This window comes from Microtus pennsylvanicus, chromosome 7, assembly GCF_037038515.1.
Source record: "Microtus pennsylvanicus isolate mMicPen1 chromosome 7, mMicPen1.hap1, whole genome shotgun sequence".
Classification (NCBI taxonomy): Eukaryota; Metazoa; Chordata; class Mammalia; order Rodentia; family Cricetidae; genus Microtus; species Microtus pennsylvanicus.
In genome coordinates this window covers 114420001-114435109 of record NC_134585.1, presented here as the reverse complement: position 1 = coordinate 114435109, position 15109 = coordinate 114420001, and the positions used below count along the sequence as shown (strand labels likewise).

Genomic DNA, 15109 nt, shown 5'->3' with positions numbered 1-15109 from the left:
GTGCTCCGTGTGTGCACACTAAGAACACGTTATCAGCCCACTAGTTGATGGACAGTTAGGTTGTTATATTCTCTTGGCTATTATGACTGCTGCTGTTTCTAAACTTTTTAAAGCAACTACTTTCAACTGTGTGAATATTCTGTTTTAATGAAGGCAATGTGGCGAAGGGCAAATGTATGGCATGGTGGCTTTGTGAATTCTGGGGTTGGAGCAGTTACAGTAAAGCTCACAGGTACCAGATTAATTCTGAGCCAAGCATTTGCTTCTGTTTCTACTTTTTGCTATCTCTTGGCTTGGGAATTAGCAAAGCCAATATTGCAGAGATAGAAGGTTTTGGAGAAATTAGAAACTAGGCCAGTTATCTCCTTCCTCTTTCCCACAACCGCTTTTTTATCCATTGGTTCCACAGGAAAGGAGACGTAGCATTACTGAACTGTACAGCCATTGTGAATACCAGCAATGAAAGCCTCACAGATAAGAATCCCGTGTCAGAAAGTATCTTCATGCTTGCGGGGCCAGATCTGAAGGAGGACCTACAGAAACTTAAAGGTGACTGGACGCTCTTAGACGTGTTATCGCTCAGGGAATATTTTAATGTCTTCTATCATGAAGAAGTGTGTCAGGTGTTTTTGGAAAAAACACTGCATATAAAGTTGATTTCCTGCTGTTGAAACTAGTAGTGGCCTTTGCAGTCCCCACGGTGCACGAAAAACCAGGCCCTAAGATTTCACTAGCAGTGCAATTCATCAGTCACACGATGAACCTTAAAATGACAGACATGCTCGCTAGCTTTATCAGCTTGATCCAAACCAGTCATCTAAGAAGAGGGAACTTCAACTAAGAAATGTCTTCCTGAAATGAGGCTGTAGTCAAGCCTAGATGGCATCTTCTTAATTAGTGGTGGGTGTGTGAGCAGGGCTCTCCCTGGGATGCTGAGCCTGGTTCTATTAGAAAGCAGTCTGAGCAAGCCATGAGGAGCAAGCCAGGAAGCAGAGAACATGGAGTACTGAGGAGGGTTGGAAACACCTTTAATCAAACTCTAGCAAGATGCTATTAAAAACATGAAAATTAGGAAGGATCTTTAAGAAAATACTGCAAAGTTGTTTGGTAAAGGGAAGAGAGAAGCCAATGTGGAAACTCCCCTTATGGGGGTTTGCATGCACGCGCATGCTCATGCATCCTAGAGTGAGACTTTGAAATACAGAGAGTGGAAGGGCTAGCATGATTTTACACCAAATTTATCCCTCTTAAATTTAATATTTACTTATAAAGAATAAAAACCCAGGATTTGACAGACTATTTGGTAGTTGTTAGTGTTTAGCTCTGGTTCATTTTGCGATGCTCCCCTATACCAGGTGTGTGACTGGAGACTGTGACATCACTGCTCAGTCCGAGTCTTTTCATCTCTCAACTTGGCATGGTCATGGTAATCCTGCCTCCGTTCTTGGCACAGAGCAAAAGTTTAGTAAATACTTTTGATTAAAGAACCGAGTATCACACAAACCATTTGGCATAGTCTGTTGCTGTAGGCACTACTAATAAACTAATGCACAGATCAAATGGCGTGGTGGACTTGGGTTTGATAGGGAGAGTCAAGTTCTGTTGCTGTAGGCTCCATTAATAAATTAATACACGGATCAAATAGCACAGTAGACTTCAGGTATGATAGGGAAGTCAGAGTCTGTTGCTTCTGCTGCTTCCGGTTAGTTTTCTCTTGTTTAAAGGCCCATTGCTGACCTGAAAAGGCTATCAGTGGCTGCTGAAGGTCTCAGTGTGTGACTCTGCCCCCTCCCCCCTTTACACATTTTTATTAAATTAGTTAATGATGACAGGTTATGATTTACTAGATTTATGATAGAAAGCTAAGAGCAGATATCAAATGAACTGACTGGAAATATAAGCCAAGAAACAAAAATTGATAGATATTAGTACTATAGTTTTACAGTAAATTTAGAACGCTAGACAGGGTCAGGCCAGGAGCTGGTTTGACGGTATTTCTTGCACATATGAAGTGCTTACTGTAAGGTAGGGTAACAGATCTTCCATCCTGTTTTATTCAGAAAACCTGAGTTAACTCATCCTTCTTCCTTACCCTTCCCACAATGTCTGTCATCAAGTCCTAAATTTCTTGTATCTCTTTTTCACTCTATTACCACTCCCTCCCTCCCTCCCCACCAATTGGTCTCCCTACATTTATTCTCTGTGAAATCCATTTCCACACACTAACTGGTGTTTACATAGCAAACTATGAACACCTTCTTATTGCCCCCCTACTTCAAACCATTTAGTGGTCCTCCAGAGTCCTTAAGCTAGTCTCCTGTACCTTCAAGTTCTCACCCCTTGGGGTCCAGTCTCTCCCACACTGGCTTTCGCCTTCAGAACGCAATAACTGAACCCAAAAGATCTCCGCTCACCACTTGCTCTCTGAAAGGTTCTCTGGTTTGCGTTTTGGTCACCTTTCCTCCCTGTTAACTCTCAAGTCCTGCTGACATCTCTTCTGCAATGCACAGATTCCTTTCCCTTCAGAAAGGCCCTTCGTTCTGTAGAATGTGCTCTTAGCCTGCAGGGTGATGCTTCTCCCCTAACAGTGTATGAGTGAGACTCTGCACACATGGCATGGGGGTCTGGGGTCTTATGGGACAGAAAAGCGGGGACTTTGGAGATGGAAGAGTCTATCTGCAGGGCAGTTCCCCTGCAGTCTGGAAGTGGCAGATAGTAGCAGGTTTTGTATGTGGATCTTCTGATCTGATCAGAAACTCCCACAGGTATTAGCAGTCGCTCACCTTCCTGTCCAGAGTGCCTCAGTCCACCTGAGGCCTTTAGATCATTGACCCGCTACTCCCGTTAGCTTCTCAAACAGCAGCACCTAAAGATCACTGGGGAGTGAGGAATGTGGTGCTCAGTTCTGGGGTAATTCTTGCTGTTCTTTGCTTCCCTATTTCTCTCTATGAAGGAATCTTACTGCATGCTGTACTCTCTTGTTTTGTCTTCCAGTTTTATTATTCTCTTAATTTCCCTTTGTTTTGCTCTTGGGGTCATTTTCTCAACTGTAGTCTCAGCCCCTACTGAGTTTTTTTTTCCTCATAGTTTGGTAGTTTGCAGCAAATAGGAGTACATGCTGTTTTCTGCCCTCTATATATTTTTTTAAAACACCATTCTGGCCTTGACTCAGAGGCCCTTCATCTCCTCATATATCTCTGAGGGTCATGTTTCTAGTGTCAGGACTTTTGATCATTTCTAAGTCTCCACGCTGCTTTTTGATGTCACGAGCAATAGTTGGTATTCTCTGTTTCTGTTTTAGTCAGGGACTTCCTCTCTTTTTAGTGGTTTTTAAGTGTTAGTGCTGTTTTGGGGGAACTGAAAAGCTAATGAGGTGTGTGTGTGTGCATGTCTTATTCATTTGCCTGTTTGTGTGAGGTAGTGTCTGTGTAGCCCATACTGGCTTAGAACTTACTGTATGTAGCCCAAAACATGACCTGAAATTTGGACCCCCTCTCTCATCCTCCTGAGTGCTGGGATTACAGGTGTGGTCCATTGCGCTTAGCTGCTTAATGTATTCAAACTACTCAAGAAGTACAGATGATGCGTGACTTATAATCAACAAGTATTTAATCCTCCCCATTTGCGGATCTGGAATTCTGGAATCAGGATGACAGCAGATCAGAGTCTTCAGGGGGATTTGGACTTCTTCACATGAGAGGAAGCAATCCTGGATTGTGTTGGAAAGATAATAATCCTCTTGGTGAGGACCAGCGTGATCTCGTCTCATTCCTCTCACCTTTCAAAGACACCAGCCCGGATGCCATCACATGTTAGAGTGACATTTCAACATAGGAAGTGGCAGGGGCGTGCAAGCATTTGCTCTGTAACAACAGCAAGGTTGTCGGTTGGTGGATCTTAAGTAGAACAGATATCCTGCCGTTTTCTTGGGCATTGGATATCCATGTTGGACAACTGATGGTGTCAGGCAGCTAGACCTTTTCCTGACAACGTTAACACTTAACTAAATCCCCTCTTTTCAGTTGTCCTGGGGTTCTGGATTTCAGAAATTTCTTAATTTAACATCTTCAGAGAATAGCCTCTTGTTCTCTTGTGTCAGTGATAAAGAAGTCATAACTTTCTGTGCTGGCTCAAGAAAGGGTTGTGGATTTGATTGACTGTATACACCTGCAACCCCAGCCTTTGCGTCATAGTCTGAGCATATAGCATAGTCTGATTCAAAGTCTTTTTAGTTTTCTCCATGAAATAACAATAACCAATGCTACATGTGTGTACTTTGCATCATTCAACTCATTTAATCTTATAAGGCCAGTCTCCCCCTTAAGGAGGAATTCAAAGCACCATGAATATACCCAGAGTTCACACATTAATACTTTAGTACTTAAATAAAGCAGTCAGCTTTAAATCTGACTCCGCCCTTCAGTACAGTCAGCTTCATACTGCTTGCAGGCTGTTAGGTTCCTCTGCTTTGCTAATCCTGTTACCCATGGTCCATTAACTTTCCCCTTGCAAACCCGGGTGGTGCTTCTCTGCTTGCATCTTCCCCACCTTCTTTGTGCTTGCATCTGCTGTCCTGCTTCACTGCCACGAGAACAGAAGGAACAGACGGCCATGCTTGTATTCGGTCCTATTTTTAAATGACATTCCTCGTAGTTCTTAATCCGCTTTTGTTCTATGCTTTGCATATTCGTGTTTACCTGATCTTTACAAGCTTTTATGTGTTCCCATTGTTCCCAGGTTGCCGAACAGGTGAAGCAAAATTGACGAAAGGCTTTAACCTAGCTGCTCGGTTCATCATTCACACAGTGGGACCTAAGTATAAAAGCCGCTATCGCACTGCAGCGGAGAGTTCCCTGTACAGCTGTTACAGAAACGTGCTTCAGCTGGCAAAGTATGGCCATTCCCCACGCTCTGTTAAAGATGAAACCTCCCTGTGGAAATCAAAGTTTGAAGGGCTCAGATATTATCTCTCAACGAGTATGATTAAATTTTACATTAATTTAATTATCAAATAATACAGTTGAATTGGCTTGTAAATTTATTGGTGGGAGATGCTGGCTTGTGTTTTGAGATCACCTATGGATAGTGTATGTAGATAGTTGTTTCAGTACAACTTTTGGGTTTTCTATCTGATTGCAGAGAACAGTCCATGTCTTCCGTTGGCTTCTGTGTCATCAATTCTGCGAAGCGAGGTTATCCTCTAGAAGACGCAACACACATTGCACTTCGTAAGTAATGCTGCAGTGCCACATGGAAGTCAAGTTCTTAAAGTTTTTAATTATTAGATAAAATTATAACCAAAGAAGACCCATTGATTTGATGAACCTCGTGGCATTCTGAGTAGTTTGCATTGGTCAGTTGCAGAGTTCTTACCGAATCTCTTAAATGGTGTAATTTATACCCGTGCATAAAAGATTACAAGACTTTCTCATTAAGTTTGAAAATGAAACCAAACTAGAAAGTATGAGCAATGCAATGGACAGTTGAATCAAAATAAGAACAATCTTAACAGTTGGTAAAAAAGCAGCAAAAGCGAATTCATAATATATTTGCATAGTATTTTTCTATTTAGACAGAACCTTTCACAAGGTCTCTTTAGTATAAAACTGTGTGTTCAGGTTTAAAAAAAATCACTGAGCCCAAGCTGACCCACGGTGATGTATACTGTTGGGCTCAGGGTATAGGTCAGTGGTAGAGTGTGTGCTTAGGGTGTGTGGGTCTCTGGGTTCAGTTCCCAGAAAAACAATCTGATACTCAGCTCAAGAGTCCAGGACCTCAGTGTACTCCATACATTTTAGGTCACAGCTCATAAGACATTGACAGACAAGGGCAAGTCACTTAAAACATCAGTGGTATGCTTTTTTACAGATATGATACTCATCTTCAAATAAAAAAGACTCTAAAGGGGCCTTATGCTTCAGTACATTTTTTGAAATGATTCTTTGCAGGGGTTGGAGTATCATCATAATCTACATTGTGCATCCATCAAAAGAATGCCCTAGTGCCTTATCTAAAACAGTGTTGAGAAATACAGACTTTAAAGCTACTCTAAGACCTTTACAGATCCCTGGAAAGGGGATAAAGGTGATAGGAAGCATTCTACTGTAGACATTACAAGGGAGGAGCTTTGGTTTCTTTGAGGTGGAACTATCCTAGTGAGGTTCTCGTCACTAGGAACACTGATACAGCATCTGCACACCCTCCTTAAATACTGTTATGTGAAATCTCTTATGTACATTGTCCTGGGTAAATGGTCCAAAGTATAGCTTTACTGCCCACCTCTGCAGTCCTAAGAGTAACTCACAATAACAGATAATGGTCAATAGCGGGAAGATGGGTCTTCAGTGAAACAACTTCTAGGAATGTAACTGGCATAAAGGAAGCATATACGTCTTAAAAGTGACCAAGTCAAATGGTATATGGACTGTTGTTCCTAGACCTTAAATATAGTAAAATTTAGAGCATTGTTTTCAGAACAAACAAATACAGAGACAATAGTATACTTTCTGGAATTTGAATATAATGAATGTCTTGTAAACATGTACATTGTAAGCATGCTAAGAATTAATCTGTTAACATAATCAGCAAAACTTTTATACAAAAACCTAATATTGTCTTAATCAGTATACCAAAGTTTTTATAGTATCTTTTTTCCCTAGTTCGTGTACAGTTAAATCCTTTGAGAAACCATAAACATCAACATTGAAGTAAAATTATTAGGTTATTTATTCAACAAGAATTTGAGTTACTGCTCTGCAGCGGTAAGAATAGAAGCCCATGATGTTTGTACTTATCTTCCATGCTCCCCCATATTGGAGGTATTAATATCCTGGATGTCACTTTCACTGGTTAAAGCATCTTCGTAAATATAAAGCATGTGACATCCTGTTTGGTTGCCAAGAAGAGAGAGAGCACAGATGCAACTGAAAGGAACAGTGTAGGATGACATGAGGAAATCCTTGAGTCATGAGGTCAATGTCATTCTTTTTCCTGGCAGAATTCTCCTTCTAAATGATCACCATTGAGAGAATTCGATTTGATTACTACTTCTCATTTTACCTTCCATAGGAAACACACAGTACTATGTTAAAGTACAATTCCGATGAGTGTCAACATTTTATGTAATATAAATAGTATGAAAGAACACCCCTTTATGGAAGCTGCTTTGAGGGAAAGGAATGAAAGCATGTTGGAAGGAGAAGTGAAAAACAGATTTGCATCTAGCAGCAGCAGAGTTGCAGATCTTTATTCTGCTCTCAACAAATGAGTCTACTGTGCTAGATTCGTGGACTGCATTACTTAGGGCCATGAATTATTTTGAATAAGTGCAGGTCTCCATGTTCTACTAGACTTCCGTTAATATAATATTAATATAAGATATACTTGGGCTAAATAGGTCTACAATCTAGTTGACAGACAGAAAGATGCTCAGAATATCACAGAAGTTTTCCAATTTACCATGGTACTATATAGCTCATTAAGCCTATTGTAAACTTGAGAACTCCTACACTGAATTTGAACAAAGTGTAGGAGTGCAGGAGATTCTGTATAGAGGAATTCTGGGAAGGGTAGAATTCCATACAAAGATGACTTATGACAGGACCTTGAAAAATAATCAGAGATTCAGGAAAGAAGAGAGCGGATGAACAATGTGTTTTGGTCAGGACTAGCCTACCACCAGATAGAACTTAAGTGACAGCAGAAGGGAGGAGCAATTGGAAATATGACTTAGGAAGTGGTTAGTTGTGACAGTGTGGCAAGTCATGTAGGAACTTTGAACCTTAACTTACAAGGGTTGCAGCCCCATTGCAAGTGTCTCCTAAGGAAGGTATCATAAGAAGATTGCCCAGGCAGCAGAAGTTGCGGTCTTGGAAATGAAAGGAACAGAGACCAGTTAAGAGTTTATTGCCAAAAGCTTGTGAGCATTAAGAGCTTGAGAGCAGCTGAGAGTGAAGGATGGAATAGGAAATGTTAGCAGTAGACTTACAAGATCGTACATGGAAACCACTTGACAATGTGGACTGAAGGCGAAGAAACGGGGAATACCAAAGAAATCCGGGGGCCAGCCAATAATAGCTCAGCAAGCCTGATGACCTGAGGTTAACCCTGGAAGCCACAAGGCAGAAGGACAGAACTAATCCTGAGAGTTGTCCTCTGAGCTCTGCACCAGGGTGTACACACACAGTAAATACATCGTTTTTTTAAATTGTGAAGCTGGAGAGATGGCTCAGGTTAAAAAGCACTTGCTGCTTTTGGAGAGGACCTGGTTTCAGTTCCTAACAGCTACATGGCAGCTCACAACCATCTATAACTCCAGTTTTAGAGGGTCCCACACCTACATCTTGTCTCTTTGGGTACCAGGCACATAGGTGGTGGATATATAATGTATGCAGGCAAATGCTCATGTGCATAAAATCAAGGATTCCGATATGAGTGACTGCTTGGGATATAGAAAGAAGATAGGAGTTAGACTCACCAAATTTGAGGTGTCTGTGATTATCTAGGTAAATATACTCAGTAAGCAGTAAACAGTTCCATTCTTTAATTCGGAAAGATTGTACAATTCGGGAACCATCAGCATTTGAAGTTAAATTTAATTAACAAGGTGGTGAGCTATGGAGTATACATACATCAAGAAAACAAAAAGATGTGGGCAGTTTTAGAAAGCAGCGCATGGGCATAAAGGACCAAAGCCAGGGATATTTAACATTGGGCCATTGGGTCTCAATAGAGAAAAATCAGGATGGGACAGAGGTTAAGAAAAAAATAACTTGCTGATTGGTAGTGGCGCACACCTTTAATCCCAGCACTCAGAAGGCAGAGGCAGGCGGATCTGAGTTCAATGCCAGCCTGTAGTACAGAGTGAATTCTAGAACAGCCACAACTACACAGAGAAACCCTGGAGAGAGAGAGAGAGAGAGAGAGAGAGAGAGAGAGAGAGAGAGAGAGAGAGAGGAAGAAGAAGAAGAAGAGGAGGAGGAGGAGGAGGAGGAGGAGGAGGAGGAGGAGGAGGAGGAGGAGGAGAGAGGAGAGGAGAGGAGAGGAGAGGAGAGGAGAGGAGAGGAGAGGAGAGGAGAGGAGAGGAGAGGAGAGGAGAGGAGAGGAGAGGAGAGGAGAGGAGAGGGAGAGCGCACTCAGCTTTGGTTTTGTGAGTGGGATGGGCTGAGTGGCTCGTCTAAGGCTGTACCTGATGAGTAGAAAGGCACTATGCTTTCCATTTGCGCTAGGTCATTCTGGCCAAAGGGAGGCCCCAGGGAAATAAAGAACTTGCTGGAAAAGGGACAGTAGTCTGACTCAGCATCTGTAGCCACCTGCTGTCACAGACACTAGACACAAGAGCAGCAATGCAGTAAAGCTCCTGCCGTGGCACCTTAGGGCGAGTGGAAGGCTGAGAACAGAGAGGACATGCCATAAAGGGACCTGAATGATGTCTGCTACAGCCACTCTGAAGGAAAGTGCAGCAGGCTTTTCTGGTGGGAATAATTTAGCGGTGGCTGATGAAGTGAAGGGGGGCCCATTACATTAACATAGCTGGGTTTTAACACTGAATGTCTTCCTATTTTCTTCCTTAGGTACTGTGAGGCGGTTCCTAGAGATCCATGGGGAAACCATTGAAAAAGTAGTATTTGCTGTCTCTGAACTCGAAGAGGTATTTTACTAATTATTTTGCTTAATTTGAGTCTTAATTCTACATGTGTTACATTCATCTGTCATCATCTGTTCGCTGAATCTGAAGCACATAATTGTAATGATTTAAATAAATTCGTGGCAGTGGAACTTAATGCTCACTCATTGAAAAAGAATTACGTTGGACTCTAAAAACAAGTGTAGAAGGATCCACACTGTTTGGCCATGTGAACCAGGCTTACTGGCTCTCAGTTTCCCTGCCTCTGCCTCAAGTTCTGGAATACAGGCGTGTACCACCAATCTAAGAAGGAGAGTTTGAGTCACAATTTTCCTGCTTATCTGTTGCCTTCATAAGTGGAATGGCATAGGCGGGCAGTTCTGCCAGCTGCTCCTGCTAGCGCTTGGGATGGCACCTTGTAGCCTGAATGCTAGGTCCCCAGGTTTTAGCAGCACTTCTGCTGTGCTGGTGAAGCTTCGCTGCCTGCCTGACTGCATGGGTAGTAGCCAAGCCTGTGGCACAAGGTTGGCGAGTTTATGTTTGCTTTTGGGGGCCGGGGAGGAGAGACGTTCCTTAGGTCCATTTAGAAAGTCAGAGCTTTGTTTTTATCTCACTAGCTTCCCTAGCTTTAGAGCTTCTAGTATTTATTCAGCAGCCATTTAGCTGTCAGTGCTTTGCTAAAATAGGGAAGTGGAGTAGCAGGAGTAGTATTGGTTGGTTTGCACAGACAAGACATATTTCCAAGTAAAAGTCAGAGAGCCCTGGGAAGGGCAGTGTTCCCTTGCTAGTAAGCTTTCTAAGATGGGAAAACATGAAATACAGAAAAAAAAAAAAATTTGAAAGCATGGGTAGTACTCAGAGTTGTATGCCTACAAATGACCAGTATAAAGACACTTCACAACATTGACCATTATAGAAATGCAAGCCAAAACTACAGTGAGACACCAAAGTTACAGTATAATACAGAAGTAGTATATGCAAAAATATTTAAAATGTGAAGGTGAATATTTATAGCAGCATTGTTTATCGATGAGTGTATGTAGAGCATATATAGGGTAGTATTCATCCTTGGGGGAATGAATTATGGATACATGTTAAAAAGTGAACCTGGAAAACATGTTAACTGAAATAAACTAAACATAAAAGGCTACAAATTGTATTTTGTTTTATTGGAATCTTCAAAATAGGCACATCTATTTAGACAGAACAATTGGTAGCTCAGGGTTTGGTAAAAGGAATTGTAGGGAAAGATTGCTGATGGGTTGGTTTGGGGTGATGTCAGTGTTCTGGAATTAGATGGTGGTGATTGCACAGCTTTGAGAATATACCAACAGTCACTGAATTCTGTATTTTCAACAGCTTAGTTTTATGGTATATGAATTCTTAGAGCATGTGAGTGTGTGTGTTTGTGTGTATGCCTGTACTCTGTGCCATGACGTGTGGAAGTCCGAGAACAGCTTGTGGAATTGTTCTCTCCTCCCCACCTGTAATTTTTATAGACTGAACTCAGGTGGCCAGGCCTGCATAGCAGGCACGTTGACGAGCTGAGCCTGATGCTGACCCTGTCTACATTTGTTTGCTTGTTTCTGTTTTTTTTTTTAATTTGTTTTTTGTTTTGTTTTGCTTTGAGAAAAGGTCTCTCTTTATAGACCTGGTTGGCCTGGAACTCACTATATAGACCAAACTAGCCTCACACTCACAAAGGTTTGCCTATCTCTGCCTCCCAAGGCTGAGGATTAAGGGCATGTGCCACCACACCCGGCCTATCTGTATTTTTTTTAGGTACAAATCTAATGTCTCCAGGCTTCTCTTTAAGAAATGTTGTAGTTCTGTGTACTACTGATTTCTTGAATGATTTCACTGACCAGTATTCGATTCCATGACTTTTTGTTATCATTCTTTTAGTCCTTTTTTAAAGATTTATCCATTTTATTTTATATTTATGTGTATGAAGGTGTACTTACATGAGTTTATGCACATTCAAGTGTAGATATCCATGGAGACTAGGAGAAAGTGTTGGAGCTAGAGTTAGAGATGGTTGTCAGCTGCCCAGTGTGGATGCTGAGAATGGAACGTGGGTCCTCTGGAAGAGCTGCAAGCGTCCATAACCTCTGACCGTCTCTTTAGCCCGTGAAGTTTGGGATAGTTGATAAGTCATGCTGAGTAGCGACACAGTCATTCCTAGGCCGCAGGAGAGGCAGAATGCTTCACCAAGCGTGCGCACTAGCAGCGCCTGCATTTGCTCTGGTGCTGGGAAAGAGCACGGGGACTGCACATGGAGATTATAAGACAGGAACCCTGTTCATTTCTTATTTTTAGCACATTGAAGTTACTTGGTAAATTTTTAGGTTAGCATACAAAGTGAAGGGTTTCATCATCTTCATATCATATGTTGCTATATTTTGTTTTCGTTCATTTCCCACCTCCATTGCCTTCCTAATTTTTTAAAATTATCTATGTATTTTACTTTGGAGGAGGCTAGGGGAGCGGATGTGTGGACATCAGAGGATGTCTTCTTCACCACATAGGTCACAAGAGTCAAACTCAGGTCATCAGACTTGGGGGCCCTTATCCATGAAGCCATCTGAGAGGCTCCTTGTTTCTTTTTCAAAGTAAAATTTATCTTTTTTTAAAATTTCTAAGAATGAGTGAAAACTATCAATCCTTTTGATATAGTTAGAATAGTTTTTGTTTATTTGTTTGTTTGTTTAAAGAAAACTGAAAAACTAAACGTAGGTCAAATAGAGACTGGTGTACTAAACTTGAGCAGATAGCATCTGCGCAGCTGAGAGAGTAGTAAAAGGTGGGCATGTGGACAGGATTGGCCGACTTACACATCCCAGATTTGGTGACCCCGACCAGGGTGGGCATTGCTTTTGACTTGACCAGTCTCTTGTGTTTCATGGAAAGGGTGAGCGAGGCTCTCAGGCAGCACTCTGAGCATAGAGAGGTGAGGCCTGCAGTCTCCAGTCTGTCCCCACAGCGCGTGGATCACAGTAACCTCTGCTCAGGCTGCTTTCGCGTGTCACTGTTTTTCACAGAATGCCTTACTTTTCTGACACAGGCTACTTACCAAAAGCTGCTACCTCTGTACTTCCCAAGGTCGTTAAAGGAAGAGAGCCAGTCACTGCCATACCTACCTGCAGACATCGGGAATGCAGAAGGGGAGCCTGTGGTGCCTGAGCGGCAGATTAGAATAAGTGAGAAGCCTGGGGCTTCCGAGGGTGAGTGCTACAATTCTGGCTCCCTTCTTTCCTTTACTTAGCATACGAATTGCGGGTTTCCTTACGACGTTTTCATACAGATATGGTATTTTCTTCATTACTTTCATTCCGCTGTCTTGTTCTCCTGCTGGTCCCTTCTCTTGAAGTGCTCACCCACACACACTTTCATGTTACGTCTTTATAAAATCCCGATTCCACACAGGAGGGAAATCTATCTGATAAGTGTCTCTTGGACCTGCCTTATTTTGCTTAGCCTAATGGTCTCTAGTTCCGTCCATTTTTCTGCAGATCACAATTTTCTCATTGTTTATGGCTGAATAAAACTCAGGTGACTGAGTGAGTGTGTGTGTGTGTGTGTGTGTGTGTGTGTGTGTGTGTCGCACTTTACCCATTCATCCCTACACCTATCTAGGCTGGCCCTGTATCTGGACTGTCGGGAATGGTAAAGTAATAACGTGAATGAGCAGGTGTCTTTGGTATGCCAGTTAGCAGTTCTTTGGGGTTTACCTCCAGGGATGATATGGTTGATGGTTGAGTCATTTGGTAATTCTGTTTTTAGCTATATCCCTACCAACAATGTATAATGGTTCAACTTTCGTTTTTCTTAATTTTTCTCTTTAGGAAGCTAGGATACTGATAAAACACCAACCAGCCAGGATGTAGGCTTGCATGTGGGGATTCACAGGTGGTCCTCACAGCATGTTCAGCTGGATGGAGTCCCTAGGCTAGGCTCATGAAGATGTGTTGACAATAATTGAGCATATTACCACCTTAAATTTTCAGGCGTGCTCAGTTTTAACCGTGCTGTACTCCCAGCGCTCGAGAGGCAGAGGCATGCGGGTCTCGTGAGTTCCAGAGCAGCCAAAACAGTGTCCTCTAAAAGCCTCAGTTAACATTAAATAGCAAGATAAGAATGCTGTAGCCATGTCATGTCTTTAGATTTTATACTCAGGTAAGCTGAAACTTATACACAGAGAGTATGTTAGGATGGGAGCCCTTCCGACTCTATCCTATAAGAAGCTTCTAGCAACCTTCACCTGTGTAAGCTCCTAAATCCCCTGCATGAAAACATGCCTCACACACTTCGTGCCTGGCCTGATCATGAAGCTGGCTTAGGGAATAGATTAGTTACGTTTAGTTCACTGTTTTAGGACTCGGGGTTTCTAAATGTTATTTCAGAATCATCATCTTAGCCCGGATTCGAGGCTTTTTGGCTTTGTTTTGCCGCCTCACAGTTGTTGCTTCCGCAGCACTTGCCGTCAGTTTGCGGTCGGCTTCCGTAGCTCTCTGCTGATGGCACTTTCATTGCAGAGAACCAAGAAGAAGATGAGGATGACGGCCTGGGCGTGGATCTGTCTTTCATTGGCTCTCATGCTTTTGCTCGAATGGAAGGAGATATTGACAAGCAAAGAAAACTGATCCTCCAGGGACAGTTGTCCGAAGCTGCCCTGCAGAAGCAGCATCAAAGAAAGTAAGGCACACAAGTCCAGACAGAGAGTGTGAAGTCAGAAGTCTGCTAGATGCTTTTCTGTACAAAGTTCCTCTTGTTTAATCTACGTGATGACCCAGTAATAGGGTCCAAGTCTCATTCTGCAGATGCAGAGCTGATAGTTGAGTCAGGTAGTTTGGGGGAGCTGGTGCTCAGATGCATGCTTGATTTCAGTTTCTACCCCATGTGTCTCTAATTGCTGTGCCTCTATGTGAGGGTTTAGTCTAAACAGGGAGATTAGAAGAAAGGAAAGGCATTTACAAGGTTTCTGTTGTGCGTTTACCACTGAAGCAGTTAAAGTTTTCTTCAGCTAAGAGTTTTATGTCTCCCCAGCTTACCCTGAGGACCTTTACATTGTTTTCTCCAACTGTTTCTAATACTAATGCAATTCTGGATGAATCCTTATGAAATCACAGGTGGACCTTTGTATTTTGTATTTTTTCAAAGATTAATAGTAAAGGAGCTGCTTTTCAAAATTTTAAAGAAAGAAACGACTCGTACTGACTCTCTATTCCCTCTTAGAGTGGGTCAGGATAACGTCTCACAGACTAGTGTCAGGCAGGCGCGGTGCATGCAGAGGGGCACCTGGAAGGCCAGCACGGTGAAGTCCTTCGCTGTGGCTTTCTTCAGTACTAAGCTAACAAGTCTCTGTCGTATTTTTAAGCTTTGGCTCCCATTTATTTTGATTTGGATCATCTCTTCCTTCAATCCTGTCCATTTCCCAGGTTTCAGCTGTAAAGCAAAGGCCACTCGAACCTTATTTGCTGGGTC

General features: G+C 42.4%; 1 protein-coding gene across 4 annotated transcripts in view; it reads left to right on the top strand.

Annotated features, from left to right (window-relative positions):
- Positions 1 to 15109, top strand: part of Gdap2 (ganglioside induced differentiation associated protein 2) — a 49705-nt gene that overhangs the window by 8009 nt on the left and 26587 nt on the right. For all 4 annotated transcript variants that reach the window (XR_012911415.1, XR_012911414.1, XM_075981797.1 and 1 more), the window contains exons 3-8: positions 410 to 549; positions 4738 to 4891; positions 5140 to 5228; positions 9573 to 9649; positions 12690 to 12849; positions 14161 to 14320. Coding sequence is in view for 2 of the 4 variants with exons in the window: in XM_075981797.1 (XP_075837912.1) it covers positions 410 to 549; positions 4738 to 4891; positions 5140 to 5228; positions 9573 to 9649; positions 12690 to 12849; positions 14161 to 14320 (780 nt within the window). In the remaining 2 variants the exon portion in view is untranslated. The remainder of the gene's footprint in view (positions 1 to 409; positions 550 to 4737; positions 4892 to 5139; positions 5229 to 9572; positions 9650 to 12689; positions 12850 to 14160; positions 14321 to 15109) is intronic.